This window comes from Malus domestica, chromosome 09 (assembly GCF_042453785.1).
Source record: "Malus domestica chromosome 09, GDT2T_hap1".
NCBI lineage: Eukaryota > Viridiplantae > Streptophyta > Magnoliopsida > Rosales > Rosaceae > Malus > Malus domestica.
In genome coordinates this window covers 18,998,946-19,015,574 of record NC_091669.1, presented here as the reverse complement: position 1 = coordinate 19,015,574, position 16,629 = coordinate 18,998,946, and the positions used below count along the sequence as shown (strand labels likewise).

Below are 16,629 nucleotides of genomic sequence, written 5' to 3'. Positions count from 1 at the left end.
ATCCTTGGGCCAAAAATCAAGTTTTAATCCAAACAATTCCACACGTTGGAGCATGTACGGCCCAAACCGTGAACACTTCGGAAAGGAAACTCCCTCGTTCATATTAGATAGACAATTTGAATCGTTAAAATACATTACGTAATAGGTTAGGTCTCATAAAAATGTGTCAAAAGTTGTCTAAAAAAGTAATGTTACGAATCTATTCTCTCCTCAAGAAAAATTGTTCTGAAATAAATTGCAAATTAGTTACCCATACATACCCTCAAACCTATCCTCCCGACAACACAAAATGATTAATGACCATGGTATCTCATCGCTTTTTTTTTTTTTTTTTTTTTTTTTTGTTAAAAAGGCAAAGTTCATTGCCAACAGAAACAAAATTTACATAGCATAGGCCCCAAACAAATATACAAAGAAAACGTGGGCCTGCAAAACAAAACACCAAGACCCAACCAAAGATTATGCTCACAAACGAAAACAAACCAAAAGAAAGAGAAAACCGTAGCCTTTTGCAACAACAGCCGTCGCAACACCTTCCGATAAACAACGCCTCAGAGATGGAAGGAAGGAAGACTCCATCATCCAGCAAAGAAACCCTCACCGATTGCAGCCACCAAGTTGAAAAAATCAAAGAAGTCAGTGGGAAACCCACTTGCGACACTGCCAACGAAGGTAGATCAAGAGAAGGAGGTGGTGCGAGCACCCGAGCCGGTGTGAACACCGGAACTCTACACACCTCGATGTTCCGCAACAGGTCGCGGTTAAAAGTGATTGCAAACCGGATTAGGTATAATATTGATGGAGGATGGAGCCAAATCATAAAAGATGGAGAAGGATGGAGAAGGGCCTTGAAGATGGAGTGATAGCAGGGATTAAAGAAAAGATAGGATTGGTTCTGAGGACATAGGTGAGCAGGACCAATGGCTTGTGGGGTGGACAGAACACACTGGTGGGAAAGGATAACTGTAGCACAAGGAGAGGAAGAGAACAACAAAAAGCAGAAATGAAGGACCAAACCGACCTTCTTAGCCATAGCTAAGGCCCGCGGCTGAACAAACCAACCTGAACTGGAGACCCTCACACAAGTTGTGAGAAAAAACTCTCAGGGAGAGAGAGGAGCTCTCAAAGAGAGAGAAATGTGAAACGTAAATACAGACAAAGCTTTTTCCCGTCGCAAATTTTGGACTTGAAGAATTCCCTAGTTACTTTATGCAACCAATTTGCAAAAACACACACAAACAAATGTAATTCGATAAGTAAACCAATTCTACAATTCGCACGTCAACATGAACAACAGACTCATACAAACAAGCATGTAACTTACATCAACTTCTGTAGTTTAAGTAAATAGAGTAACTTGCAGGATATTACGGCAATGTGTCTTGCGCGGCTGCAAAATATTTTATAAATATCGAAAGAAAATAAGGACTTGCAAATCAAACCATGTCCAAATGTCAATAGAACCAAAACAGTCAAACTGATTGTAGTGCATATCACTCGTACAGACATATCAACAGTAACACAGTATGAAACTTTTAGGGTTCATCAACGTCAATCAAAACTGATAATTTTTATGATACTTTAATGAAATGAGCTTCATTGTTAAAGAGGTTCATATATAATCTGCTGTAACAGAAGAAAAGTTCGAAAACAAGTTTCTATGGGTCAACTGTTGTCACCTGTTGCCATTCCCCATCTACTGCTTCCTTCCATAATGTCACGCTGTTGTTCCCATCAGCCACAGCCAATATGTTTCCAGTCAGCGACCATGAGACCCTCCAAACAGGTGCATTGAAATCATGCAGCACCTTACCTTCCCATTGATCCCCATCCTTGCCCACGGTCCATATAATCACTTTACCATCCTGTGAGGCACTGGCAATGGTTGATTTTGGTAGTCCCAAGTTGGGTGCCCAAGCAACATCCCTGACCCAATCAACATGCATATGAAGAGCCGGAAAGCAGTCCAGCTTCCAAATGCCATTACCAAGCTTCCACACTTTTACAGTGTTATCACAACCACCAGAACACAGCTTCTGGACAGGGTCAAGCAGACCAGAACCAACAAGAGCACCGGGGGCTGTTGAGGGAGCCCAAGAAACAGAGGTGACACCAACTGGGTGAGCTTGATCGATCCTCGAGGTATCCCAGCCACCATCAGACCTTGCAGTGAAAACTGAGATGTTCCCATCAGAAGAACCACACGCCAAACAAAGACCGAGTTCATGAGGAGCCCAAGCAATTGAGTTCACAGAGGATTTGTGATCATCAAAAACATGAGCTTGGGTCCACTCATTCTGATTACCTTCCTTCCACAGTATGACACGCCCATCATAAGAACAGGAAGCAAGTAAAGACCCGAATTTTGGATGAGCCCAAGCAACCTGCCAAACTGGTCCCTGGTGACCAGTCAGGGTTGCTAGATGCTGAGAGGATGAATTGCTCACCCCAATTATCTTAATTGTGTTGTCGGATGAAGCTGTGGCGAGGCGCTTACCATAGTAATCCATGACCACATCATGGACTGTGTCCTGGTGGCCAGTCTCAACCTTTTGTGCAGGCATTTCTCTACTCCTATGTTAATGTTTCAACAATTTGATATCAATAAGGTCGCCAAAAATTCAATCAAAACTAATTCTAATCTTATAAATTCCAATGGGTCCCTCCAGAAAATCCCAAATCCTACAATTCTCTTTTTCTCAAAAACCCATCTGTTTGGTTGCTGAGAAAATTCAATAAAACATATACATCACAATGTAGAAAGAAGCAATGATGTTTTCGTATTTCAAACATTAACATTAACGATATCAGAGCAAAAGCAACCAAACAGAACAATTAACCAAATTATGTACTCAATATAATCAGCAAATTTCAATGAGATCTCCTAAAAGGAATATCACACTTCTGCTAAAATACTATGAAATGGATTGGGAATTTGGGACTAAAAAAATTTACAAACCCTAATCGATTTGAGCTAATATCAAACGCAGAAATTGATCAAATTCAATATGTTACGGATTTAATACAACGATCTTACAAAAAAACAAAACACCCAATCCAAAATTCTACAAGAAATGCAGTAACAGTGAAGAAAAAAAGGGATCTAACCAGGGAAGCAAAGATTGGGATCGAAAGGACGTAGTTTCAGGACGAAGTGGATAGCGAATTGCTCTGCTGCTGTGAAACCAAGAAACTCGCATAGGCACAAGACTTCCTCTGTGATTTCAGTTTCCATACGTTCCTACGCTTTTGCTTATGAACAAGTGGGCCTTGATATTCGGCCCATTATTATTCCCAATAAGCCCAGTCGGTGGAGAAGAGCAGCCCATTGGGCTTGAGAGACAGACTTCAAAAACACGCAAGGTGACATGAGTGCGCGGGTGTGCCACGGTCCCACGACATGGCCGCGCCCCACCCTGAATCAGAATCCATCATTGCGTTTCGTCGCCACGTCGTCGTTTCGTTTCTTGATGTCTTGCACCCTTTGTGGGGCCCACCGTCTCCTTGTCAGGTCATGCCTTGTCCCCTCTCGCTCCCTCTGAGCCCACGTCCAGCCTACCAAATTCATAAGGCCCCTCTGCGGTTCCTGCTCTTCCCACAAAACACTTTTAAAATAAAATATAAAAATAAATTAAGAAAATGTAAAATATTACTATTTGGTAATTGCCTTCAAGTGCTCGTTATGTAAATATATGTATACCCATTTTGTTGGGATGATTGAATTTTATATTTAAATTAATAAAAAATTATTTAAACAATTACCTAACTAGCTATATAATTTACAAAATATAATATTGAAACATGATTTTTATAGCATTTTCCTAATGGAAACTAGCAGATGCACACATACTGTGTGTGAACAATTTCATTTCATTTTGTTTTTTATTATGAAGCGGAATTAGTTTTTAAATTTTATTTTTAAAATAAATCTGTTAATGAAAACTGGGATAATGGTGAGTGGTTTCTTCCAATGTGGGAATACTTTTTATTTTATTTTATTTTATTTTTATTTTAAAATAAGGCATGTTATACTAACCTAACTGTGAGGTTACTGTAAAAAATAACAAAATTTATGTTCATTTAATTACTAAATTGTCCATATCTTTTATTTGAATTCAACTTTGGTGAAGGGTTAAAATGATAATTTTCAAACATTTTGGTTGACAACCAGAATTTTATTAATGGGTAGTGTAGATATGCATACATATCCGAAAACAAAAAAAAATTAACAATGTATGGAATACAATACTCTTTTTTTTTTCTTTTTTTTTTCGGGGAGAAGGGAATACAATACTTTACCGGGAAGTAGATTTGTAGTTTTGTCCAATAATGAAATGGTAACCCAATTAGTTAATTTTAATCTAATACTAGAACTCTTGATTTACTAATCATCGTCCATATTTACTAAAATTAAATTTTTACATTTTAGCTTGGATCCTAACTGGGGGAAAAAAAAATTAAATTGAAAAAACTTGACGTGCCTTTTTTGCATCAGTTACTTCAAAAAGTTTCGGCCATCTTTTTCTTTATAAATGGTAAAAGATATAAGTTAAATATCAACTATTAAATTCATGCGAGATTTGTTATGAACACAAGATACTCCAACTTTGGACACTTTATACGTCCCGAAAAAACATACTTGGAGAAAAACATATTATGTTTATGAAAGAAATAATCAATAATACTTATTTAATGCGTACAAATGTTTGCCTATTTTAATCCAAACATTGAAAAAAATGTTCATTAGAGTTTCTATAAATTTTTTAGAAACACTACGAAGATTAGTTGTTCAATATACCCTCTTATTAAGTAAACATGCCATAAAAGCCTAGTTATTTTAACCTTCATTCTTTAACCTCTTACACAATAATGTTAAATTTGAAGTGTGTGATAGGAAAGAAAAGAAAAAAAAAACAGGAGTGAGAATGAGTATACATTTTTGTGGACCATGATTTTTCATGACCAGAATAAGACAGATCAGAATAAGAATACTTTAGAATTCTTGTTATAGACTCAACAGCTACGATCAGATTGAGCTACACAAACGGATCAGCGATGCCAGTATTATCATGTGTTCTAAAAAAGTAGACAAACTTTGCTAAGATTAACTATTCTTACTCTGTAAGTCACAAAAACTTGATCCGATTAGGGATCATATAAGTTTCCTCTATTCTTTGAGATTCATACAATCTAGGGATTGACGTGTGTTGTAAATAATTACACTATTAAAGAAAGCAATATCTATCTCTAAATATCCTTTCAGGAATCTTCCAATTTAAGACATATTCTATATTCTAAAAGATTTCTCTGCTTACTAGTATAAATACACCTACCTAGGAGTTCATCTTTGATATCACAATTAACGCATACTTTATTATGTTGCCCATTGCTTGAGTCTCATATGTTTCTTATTAACTTGATCATCGAAAGACCTTTGGCCGGTAACTCACCATTGCAGGTTGTCTTACGATCATTTGTTCTTTTACATGCATTCGAGGTTGTGCATCTCCTCCACATATGGGTAGTGCGCAAATTTGGTTCTAATAATTTTAGTCTTTTTTGTTAGAGAGAATTGACTTTGAAGGAAGAAATAGATGACAACTTGTTTATTTTGTCTAGATGTATTTTCCTTATGAGTAACCTTTAACTTAGATAAAATGTTAAAGTTGTTATCCATTGAGAGTGCCATTCACATATTCTTCTTATCATAATGTATACAAGATCTCTTCTTTAGAGATGTTCTCACCTCGTCCCTATTATTTTGTTCTTTGAGTAGTGCTAAAAACACAATCCTCCACTTCTCCAATAAACATGGGTTCACACATTTCATTTTATTTCTCACATTTTTTTTTAATTTTCAATCATCGAATCAAATGAATTGAACAAAATCAAATAAAAAAAATTAACAAAAAAATGTATGATAAATAAAAATAATATGTGAATAGCACACTATATATATATATATATAAAAGTAAAATTGTAAAGTATCTTGTGATGTGAGGCCATATAATATCAACGAACCGCTACCAGTTTGGACTATTCTGTGACTGATTCTTATCCTAAGCCTAAGCCTAACCCTCCCTGACTGACAAACACACAGAGACAGAGCCAAAAGATAAGGCCTCCTAACCCCTTATTGTCGAGAAATTTTTAGTTATTACAGAAACATAAATGATATGTCACGTGTTTTAATAAGATTGATAGGAAATTTTATGTTTTAAATTATTAATTTTTTATCACACATACCTCACTATTTGTATAGTAATACATGATATACCATCCCATATACCGATTACACTGAAAAATCTTTCTTCGTTATCCCTACAAACACCTTACATCACCACCACACCCAACCAAACATCCAATCACCAATTTTTATTTTTCATCTCAAATGTCACATGTCTTGTCAGCTGCGAGAGTATATTGTGCCTGCATTCTCTGCATTTTACTGCAATATATCGAAATATTTATTAATTTATAATTATAATTATTATCATGTAGTAGGATCTATTCCATAGCCTAGTGATGATGATGACGTAGCCTCCTAATAAATAACAAACAACAACAAAAAAAAAGGCTTAATTCCCCTAAGACCATCTCTAATCTCTGAGTTAAAACTTAAATAGTATTTCTCTTTATTTAAAAGTAAAAAGTTTTTAAATTCAAATCTTATGGATGACGAATTCAATATCAATTAGGTTGCTTATTGTATGGTTTAACTGAACTTCCCCTTTCTCTAATATAAAAATATCGATGTACTAATAAAAAAAAACTAAAATTTTTAGCTCATAAAATTTAGGTTTCAACTCAGAAATAGTTTTTCTCTCCCAACCCTTCTAAGTTAAATATTTAGCCCGATATTATTAAAAAATAAATTTAGGATAATTTATTTCTTAAAGTAACTTTTAAAAAAAATAAATAAATTATCTATACTATCCTAATTTAATTTTATGAATATTTTAACCTAAACATATTTAGATTCCGATAAATATTAAAAAATTACTAGATCGATATCATGAAATTTGTGGAACACTATGAAAGAATATGAAATACATAAATATTTTTTAATTACTTTAACCGTTGGATTTAAATTTGGATAGTAAGATATTTTTTTTATCATTGGATTAGATTAAATTAGATCTTAACCGTTGGATTCAATTAATTCATAAATATAAAACTAAAAAATAATATACATATATAGTGGGCCAGCCCCACTAACCCAGGGGAATTCTGGACTAAATTTGTCCTATAAATGAGATTTGAGTTTTACTCCAAGAGTTAGAGTAAATCTAAGTAAGGTTGATTATATAAATTTTAGAATGCTAATGTGCTTAGCTCAGTTTTGTGTTACGTCTTTCATTAGATTAAAATAGTTCAAATTTTTTTCTAGAGTATTTTTTCAAGTCTTCTTAGGTCTTCTTCTATCTCTTTAGTTTCTTGCTCCTGTCTCGTAATCACATCTTTTAACTGGATCATTTGTAAGTCTTCATTTTACATCAAGGCATACTGACATTCCGATTAGAATATATGATTACGAGATAGAAATTCAAAGCAAAAAAAGTAGAGGAAAATCTAAAATTTTTTGAAAAGAGAAGCTAAAATATAAATAAGAAACTAAAAATAATATATTGGTGTGCGTCTGGTGTGTGAGTAATAATCTTTGGTTTCTTTTTCGGCATAGCTTTGAAATCGAGACGCATGCAAAAACCTAATGATGATGTCCTCTGCTCCTCCTGCTCTGCTCTCCTCACCACTCTCCCACGCGTTTTTAGTATTTCTACAGATTTTCTCATTTATTTATGAGAATTGTTATTAATATTTTAAAATTATCATTATATATTTTAAATTTTTTATATTTAAAAATAAAAAATATTTATAAGAAATGTAGAATGAGATTTTTAAAATATAATTTATTTATTTATATTTTTCTGTTTATCTGCAGTCTGCACTTCTACCTCTGCTTCCCAAAATTTGAACTTTCTCCTGCTCTAAAATTTCTTTGACCAAATTGCCATCATTCCATTATCCGTTAATAGTGGCTACCTGGAATCAAACTCGCTCACTCTCTTTTAATAGAAAGATCCTATAAAATCTTTTGGGCTGGTCGTCTGGACCATTCATTCAAATTGTATCTTCTAAAGATTTCATCCTATTTAATCCATAAATGTAATAACATGAATGACTCGTTATTTTGCATGCACTTCAATAAAGCAATCTTATTAGGTCTAATTGAATTATTAGTTTACATGATAATAGGGTAGTTGGATAATAACTCTGTAGTAAAAAATTAGAATTTAAACTCCTGTGGTAAGTGAACCTCACGTGCTAACAATTAATGAAGAATTGTCGGAACTTTTAATTATGGGTCTAAATCCGAGCAGCCTTCACAACAGGAGTTTAAGTTCTAATTTTTTTATTGCACGAGCTATTTTCTGATTACCCTAGTACTACGAAAACTATTAATCTAATTGAGCCTAATTATGTAATAACAAATTCTAAATAAGTCATTTTGCACTTCAAATTTTCTACATTTCAAAAGAGAATGCACTTATGAAATGTAAAGCCAATAACATCTCTTTTTTTGCCAGTAATTTTTTTAGAGATTTTAAATCCTATCTATTGACATGAGTTTGTAAGTAAGTTATAACACTTGAAACCAACAATGCTATTACTCATTTCTATTTAGATGATTTGATAAATGAGATTGTACAAAGTTTATTACTTTCAACGCTTTTGGTGCATTAGAGGTGACTCTATAATTCTAAATATTTCTAAAGTTTCTCTAATAGAGTGATTTTGTTTGTAGTTTCTACTTCTTGACATGAACTTCATTTATATTTTTATGATTCGTTGATACATATTGTAAATTCAAATGGCATCACATTATCAAAAAGAAAAAAATGATAATAATAACCAATGCCGAATAATCTTTGTTTGTTACGAAAACTTCTCTGTACGCAACGTTTTTCTCATAGCAGATCACATAATTAACATGTAAAGAAACAGTTAAAAAAACATTATATACATTTGTAGTTTACACGAGCTCACATATAATAACATTTAAGAAAATCGATAGAAGAAACATGGTATACATTTTTTGTTGGCAAGAACTCATTGCACATGTAGTTGTATCACAATTGACACACTTTGGTCTTTTTATCTGTGGCTGGTCTGAAAATTCAAAGGCATTGACGAAAGGGTAATCATGCGATTTGAGTGGGAAAGTTGAGCAAAGGTTGTCTTTCTCAAACTTGTTCAAGGGTATTTTGGTTAAATCAAGAAGCATGAAAGAGAAACGAAAAAGATATTTGAAGGTAAATTTTATTTTTTCCTCCGTCTTCCTACACAGTGGAGCGAGCAAAGAACACCCTCTCTCTCTCTCTCTCTCTCTCTCCCTCCCCTCATCCGAGCCGAAAGTGACGAACCAATGAAAACAAACAACAGCAACAACAGCATCATCAGCAACAGCAAAACCGTATGAATCCGAAAGCAAAACCAAGAAAAGCAAACCAAAACCAGAAACAGAGCAAAACACAATAATAGTGCTTTCCCTTTTCTTCTTCTTCTTCCTCCAGCTCCAAAGCCTTCAACTTTCAGCTCCCAAAACCCAAATCCCACACACAAAGACCATGCTGCTTCAGCCCTTTAAATCGTAGAAAATGTCTCAGGGGTTGGGTATGGAAGCCATCGAAATCGGCCAGACGGTGACGTTTCTCTGGTTCTCAGGCCGTAGTACAGAGATCGGCTTCAACCCGGCTGGGTGTATAGGGAATCGTTCCACTAACTGAGTCCACTGACTCAGTAACTCGTCCTTCGTCGGTAAACGCTTTTTGGGTAGTGGTCTTTTGGGGAGCGGATCGGTTGTGTTTGCTGATCTCGAAAGATTTGTACAGCTTCTTTGTGTTCGGTGCTAACTCCGTTCCAGCTAAGGATAGTGCTTTCCCTTGTTGGTTTATCTCTATCCTCGAAAAGTTTATTTATTTCTAAGTATTTAGTCATCGAGTTCTGCAAGTTAGCACATTTGGTTGAGACCCAGTTGCCGTTTTGGTGCTCTGAGGGTTTGGGAATTGGTTTGGATTTCTGGGTTTGGTGTAATTTTCTGTGGTTTGGAAGTGGTTTCTGAGCTGAGAATTTGGAAATGGCTATGTCCTGCAAGGATGGTAATAAGCATGCATTGGATAATGGCAAGTATGTGAGGTACACACCTGAGCAGGTTGAAGCCCTCGAGAGGCTTTATCATGATTGCCCCAAACCCAGTTCGATTCGCCGCCAACAGCTTATTCGGGAGTGCCCGATTCTCTCCAACATCGAACCGAAACAGATTAAGGTCTGGTTCCAGAACAGAAGGTAAACAAAGATTGGATCTTGAATGCTAGTTCATGGTTTTGATTCTTAAGGTTTGTAATCAGTTGGAATTTACATATAATAATGTTCTGGATTATGGTTTCATGAGGTTTGGTTTCCTTATTTATGCGAAGTTAGTTGTTCAAAAATCTTAATTACATTGCATTTAATGTGTTTCCTGAGGAAGGAAATTAATTTTGTGGCTTGGGTTTTACAGATGTAGAGAGAAGCAGAGGAAAGAGGCTTCACGCCTCCAAGCTGTCAACAGGAAGCTCAGTGCTATGAATAAGCTACTAATGGAGGAAAATGATAGGTTGCAGAAGCAGGTGTCTCACTTGGTGTATGAAAATGGTTACTTCCGTCAGCATACCCAGGGGGTGAGAATTCATTAACCATTCCAAACCCTTTTTGGGTGTTGATTAGTAGTGGGCGGCTGGTCTGTCCCTCTGAAATCTTAACATTCTCGTTTAGAATCTTAGAATAGCTAAATTCATTAGCCATTCAAAACCCAGGATTAATTTTTTGCCTTTAAAGAACAATTAGTGAGCAACTTGAGATACTCAAATGCGTATTGTTCAGATGTGGGTTAGGCCAGTTGGCTGAACGGTCTCCTTATACTTAAGTTCGAGTACCTCTCTGTGTAAATTAGAGTAGTTTAGATTAACACTTTACAAACAAAAATGCCCTGAATTATAATTTTTATTTTTGTTATTTCTGAACTTATGGGGTAAGTGACATTTAAATGTTGTTTATTTTTCTTACAGACAACGCTTGCAACCAAAGACACGAGTTGTGAATCAGTGGTGACGAGTGGCCAACACCATTTGACACCTCAGCATCCGCCAAGGGATGCAAGTCCTGCAGGGTTAGTAACTAAGTAGTGGGATGTAGTTGTTAAATCCTTTTCAGTTCATTGGGCTTTCTGACAGGAGCTTTTGTTGTTTTGTGTTTTGTGGCTTATGGCTTCGTGCTTTGTTTGTTTGTGTTTGCTAGACTTTTGTCCATTGCAGAAGAAACTTTAGCAGAGTTTCTTTCAAAGGCAACTGGAACTGCTGTTGAGTGGGTCCAAATGCCTGGAATGAAGGTATTTCTCTTTCTATACTTTTTTTAAGTATTCGTATACGTATTTGATTGACTGAGGAAGAAATGCCTGAACAATGTGACAATGGAATTATTATTCTGAACATTGACATTTCAGTGATCTGAAATTAAATCAGAAATAAAAATTGTACCTCTTGAGATGATGTAATTGAATTGTTATAAATATGGAAAAGTACTTTTTGAGATGGTGTTTGTTGCGCTCTTGAATGCCGTTTATTTACCATGACTTCCATTTCTTCTTTGTGGTTTTGTGGAATGCTGTAATATGCAAATTTTTATTTATATATTGTGTTTCAAAAGGGGATACCTGCCCTTTTAATATGTTTCTCTTCCTGATGTTCTCAGCCTGGTCCGGATTCCATTGGAATCGTTGCTATTTCTCATGGTTGCACTGGAGTGGCAGCACGAGCCTGCGGCCTGGTGGGTCTAGAGCCTACCAGGGTAAGTAATCACAATTTGTTTGAGTCTGTTTTCTTCTTATTTCAGCTTAAGAGAATTTATGAATAACTAATGAATATATTATGTGGCTAGGTTGCGGAGATCCTCAAAGATCTGCCGTCGTGGTTGCGTGATTGCCGCGCTGTAGATGTTTTAAATGTATTGCCTACAGCTAACGGTGGAACCATTGAGCTGCTCTACATGCAGGTAGGCTTTACTTCCATCTAAAGTTAGAGCATTGTTTTATCAATTTTGTTTATTATTAGTAATTTCTTAAATTTTCTGATATAGCTATATGCGCCGACAACTTTGGCGCCTGCTTGCGATTTCTGGCTACTGCGCTATACGTCTGTTTTAGAGGATGGCAGCCTTGTGGTATGCTGTCACAGAAGTTATGAAATTTGATTCGTATTGCCAAATAACTATCAAGTTGATTGAGCAATTTTAATACCTTGCGCAGCACACAAGTAAACATACATCTTCACTTACTGGTTTAACTCAAGTTGTTCTCACTATGTTTACAATGCTCAGGTATGTGCGAGATCTCTGAAAAACACTCAGAATGGTCCAACCATGCCTCCAGTGCAGCACTTTGTCAGAGCAGAAATGCTGCCTAGTGGATACCTTATACGACCCTGTGAAGGGGGTGGCTCGATTATACATATCGTTGATCATATGGATTTAGAGGTTAGAAAGTTATATGTCAAGTGTAATGGGTTAATCTTCTTTAATTCATTCTTGTTCTGATACATCTGTTAAGAAACGAATTATAACTCTACATTTGTTTCATCAACTAGCCTTGTAGCGTGCCTGAAGTCCTGCGCCCATTGTATGAATCATCTGCTGTTCTTGCTCAAAAGATGACAATGGCGGTAAGATTACTACATATGGTGGATATTTTGACATTGTTTGTAGGGGTCAAAACGAACAAAGCTGCATGTTAATCTGTCACACAAGCATGCTGTGAAGGTCAAAGAGGAGAGGTTAAGTTTTAATTAGTCTTTCTTACTTTGGTTCAGGCTTTACGTCAGCTGAGACAGATAGCGCATGAGGTTTCTCAATCTAATGTCACAGGTTGGGGAAGACGACCTGCAGCTTTACGAGCATTAAGCCAGAGGCTTAGCAGGTTAGTATATTTTGGTGGTTTTAGTAAATATCTTTCTGTCAGAGAAGGGTTCTTTGTTTCTTGGAAGCTAATGGAGTTTTCTGCCAGGGGTTTTAATGATGCACTTAATGGATTTACCGATGAGGGTTGGTCCATGATGGGAAATGATGGCATGGATGATGTTACTATCCTCATAAACTCGTCTCCTGACAAGCTGATGGGCTTAAACCTGTCCTTTGGTAATGGATTCCCAGCTGTCAGTAATTCTGTCTTATGTGCTAAAGCATCCATGCTGTTACAGGTCAGGGTGCTTTCCATCTTTCATTTCAATCAACTGGAGATTAGCAATAAAACACTAAGATATGCATGCATGTTATTTTTGTAAATTATGTATGTGGTAACCTAATGGACAATGACTGGAAAATTTAATGTCGAGCCTATCTTCTAACCTTTCCTGTTTTGCTGTGTACTATTTTTTTCCAGAATGTGCCCCCTGCTATCCTTCTTCGGTTCCTGCGCGAGCACAGATCAGAATGGGCAGACAACAATATTGATGCTTACTCAGCTGCAGCTGTTAAAGTCGGTCCTTGTAGCTTAGCTGGGTCTCGAGTTGGTAGTTTTGGAAGTCAAGTTATACTCCCTCTGGCTCACACTCTTGAGCATGAAGAGGTAAGCAAGTTGGTATCAAGGAACTTACTGCATTTAAAATGTTTTCTTTTACAATGGTAATACACTGCTTCAATTTTTCTTTTCATTGTTTAATATGTTTCTTTTCTGTGCTTATTAGTTCTTGGAAGTCATTAAATTGGAAGGCGTTGGCCATTCTCCTGAAGATGCAATGATGCCAAGAGAAATGTTTCTCTTGCAAGTAAGCATCAGTTATTCTTGTTGTGTTAATGATGGTACTTATTCATGAGAATGCTTGTCTAGGGTTGGTGTCGTGTAGCTTAACTGGTACTGTCAAAGCCTAATAAGATAAACTAATACTTAATCTGAATTTATTTCCTTCTTGAAAATAATAGGTGTGTCTTGCGTTTAGCTTTATACCTCTTCCTGCAATCGGGAATGTTAGGGATAATGTTCGTTTATGATTCCTTTATTTTCTTTTTTAATCTTAAACATGTTCAGTGCCTTACAAAATATCCTATGAATCTGTAATAGAGTATTATCGGGAAAAAAAGCCATGAGAATTTGCGATTTTGTTTTTTTATTTTGTTTTGGAGAGATGGTGAGTTCTTAAATTACCAAGGGAAAAGCAGAAAACATGGACAAAACGATATGGATAAGAAGTAATATCCAGTTTCTATTTAATTTCTTTTATCGTCTTGAATATTCAGTTTATTCGATGTTTATTTTCTGACTTGTTATTCTGCTTAAATTCCATGGCTGTGTTTTTTAATAGCTATGCAGTGGAATGGACGAGAATGCTGTGGGTTCCTGTGCTGAACTCATTTTTGCTCCAATTGATGCTTCTTTTGCTGATGATGCACCCCTTCTACCTTCTGGGTTTCGCATCATTCCTCTTGATTATGGGAAGGTTAGCCTCTAAACTAAATCCCATTCCCAAGTGATGTTATAGGACAGAATTTATGTCTTTATAGGAAATGTTCATTAGTGCGCTGAAAAACGTTTCAGGAAGCTTCCAGTCCAAATCGCACCTTGGACCTTGCATCTGCTCTTGAAATTGGGCCAACTGGAAATAAAGGATCTAGTGAATATTCTGCAAGTGCTGGTTGTGTGAGATCTGTCATGACTATAGCATTTGAATTTGCTTGTGAGACCCACATGCAAGAGCATGTAGCATCCATGGCCCGACAATATGTTCGCAGCATTATATCTTCAGTTCAGAGGGTGGCATTAGCTCTCTCTCCTTCAAATTTGAGTTCACAGGCTGGTCTTCGGTCACCACTTGGTACTCCTGAAGCGCAAACACTTGCTCGTTGGATCTGCAACAGTTACAGGTCTTGTAACTCTCTCTCTCTCTCCCTCTCTCCCCTTCATTTTATTTGGACCGAGATATATGGTGCACTGTGCAACAATTAAAAATGGGCTTTTCCCTACACACCCGCACCATATTGTTATATATTCTTTCTTCTGTTGCAATGAATGTTACAAGTTGTAATAAGAAACTTTGATCAGTGTAACCATGTGATGATCATATAGGTGGCTTAGCTGCTAATACTATTGATATTGCAGGTGCTATCTGGGTGTGGAGCTGCTCAAATCGGGCAATGAAGGAAGTGAATCCATCCTCAAATCTTTGTGGCATCACTCCGATGCAATTATGTGCTGCTCTCTGAAGGTGAGCATATTACTCTTAACCTTGAAAAAACACCCAATACAACACTCAATGAAGGTGCATCGTTCTTTGAGTTACTCTCTTGCCTACTTATCTTAAGCAAATATACTATGGAACTCCAATTTTTCAGGCATTGCCAGTTTTCACCTTTGCAAACCAGGCAGGGCTTGACATGCTGGAGACCACCTTGGTTGCGCTGCAAGACATAACTTTGGAGAAGATATTTGATGACCATGGACGAAAGACTCTGTGCTCGGAATTCCCCCAAATAATGCAACAGGTGTAGTAAAACATCTCTGAATTGTATAATTTTTTTTTCATGTCATTTTTACCTAACGTGCTAAAGACGAGCTATGGTTCAAACATCACGAGAGATTTTTCATTGTGACTAGAACACGGGATGGTACATCACGTCTTACTATACAAATGCTGAGATGTGTGTTCAAAAGTTAATAACTTAAAAAATACAATTTCTCACCACTTATATCAAAACACGTGTACCATCCGTGTTTCGATCAGAATGAAAAATTTCTCCAACATCACAAACTCCTGTTGGAATCCATGTAGATCGAATTGCTAAAACACGATAACCAATAGAGTTGTAAACTTTGTATTGATTTCTTCGTGCTATTTTTGTAGGGTTTCACTTGTCTTCAAGGTGGCATCTGTCTTTCGAGCATGGGGCGACCAGTGTCATATGAGAGAGCAGTGGCGTGGAAGGTGTTGAACGAAGAGGAGACGGCTCACTGCATGTGTTTCTTGTTTGTAAACTGGTCTTTCGTCTGATATCAGGACCAGGTCACTAAGACTAGAAGATATAATGTAATAGGCTTGAAAAGAGGAAGACTTTGAACCTTTCATGTTTAAACCATCTCCTGTCCTTTTGGTGTGATTAAAAATGTTGTATGGATGTTAAGACTTAAGTTGTGTTAGCTTGTTGCGTACCCTATAAATGCTTTGGATCTGTCCTGTTTTACGGTTTTTACTTTTCGGGTGGTTTTGGATGGGAAGATTGCGAGGGGTACCTACACGCAAGTCTGGCTCGAGGTTGTGAGTATGCCTGTGTGGTGAGAGTAACTAATCTTCGGTACATTTTCATAACCAAAACCTAGACCGGAGACCCTTTGGTTACACCAGCATTTGTTTGTATGGAGTATTGGATTTAGGCGTGTTAATATTAACCTCCCACAAAAAAAAAGGAGGATTGCACGATGATTAGGACCGTCATACTTTCACATTTTAAAAGTCAAGTTTTTTAAAATTTAATTAAATAAAAATTGTTTAACAGTTATCACAATTTTAGTGTTTAATTGAATAACTATTTTGGTGTTGGCCACCTGAA

The 16,629-nt window shown here is 36.4% G+C and overlaps 2 protein-coding genes across 4 annotated transcripts; one reads left to right on the top strand and one right to left on the bottom strand.

The window, feature by feature from the left end:
• Window positions 1-1,551: 1,551 nt before the first annotated feature.
• On the bottom strand, window positions 1,552-3,322 carry LOC103443828 (protein transport protein SEC13 homolog B-like). Of its 3 annotated transcripts, none has more exons than XM_008382724.4 (2): window positions 3,109-3,322; window positions 1,552-2,574 (listed from the first exon to the last, which is right to left on the bottom strand). In XM_008382724.4, the coding sequence occupies exons 1-2, from the start codon at window positions 3,198-3,200 to the stop codon at window positions 1,659-1,661; spliced, it is 1,008 nt and encodes a 335-aa protein (XP_008380946.1). In that variant the 5' UTR covers window positions 3,201-3,322; the 3' UTR covers window positions 1,552-1,658. The 3 variants fall into 3 exon arrangements, with proteins under 3 accessions (XP_008380946.1, XP_070661669.1, XP_070661668.1); XM_070805568.1 differs by having other exon boundaries at window positions 1,552-2,568; window positions 3,109-3,245; XM_070805567.1 differs by having other exon boundaries at window positions 1,552-2,722; window positions 3,109-3,226.
• A 6,624-nt stretch (window positions 3,323-9,946) lies between these two features.
• On the top strand, window positions 9,947-16,210 carry LOC103443829 (homeobox-leucine zipper protein ATHB-15). The gene is given in 18 exon segments (NM_001293969.1): window positions 9,947-10,347; window positions 10,562-10,721; window positions 11,109-11,209; window positions 11,338-11,428; window positions 11,791-11,886; window positions 11,977-12,090; window positions 12,175-12,258; window positions 12,415-12,570; window positions 12,681-12,755; window positions 12,903-13,009; window positions 13,097-13,289; window positions 13,472-13,657; window positions 13,776-13,856; window positions 14,391-14,525; window positions 14,624-14,949; window positions 15,185-15,290; window positions 15,418-15,567; window positions 15,927-16,210. Coding segments are annotated over 18 exon segments (2,517 nt in total). The 5' UTR covers window positions 9,947-10,138; the 3' UTR covers window positions 16,074-16,210.
• The last annotated feature ends 419 nt before the right edge of the window (window positions 16,211-16,629 follow it).

What these genes read in the sequence shown, in the direction of transcription:
- LOC103443828 (XM_008382724.4), bottom strand. Translation starts at nt 3,200, where the DNA reads ATGCGAGTTTCTTGGTTTCACAGCAGCAGAGCAATTCGCTATCCACTT. An exon ending in TCCCAATCTTTGCTTCCCTG is followed by an intron (nt 2,575 to 3,108) that starts GTTAGATCCCTT and finishes ACATTAACATAG; the next exon opens with GAGTAGAGAAATGCCTGCAC.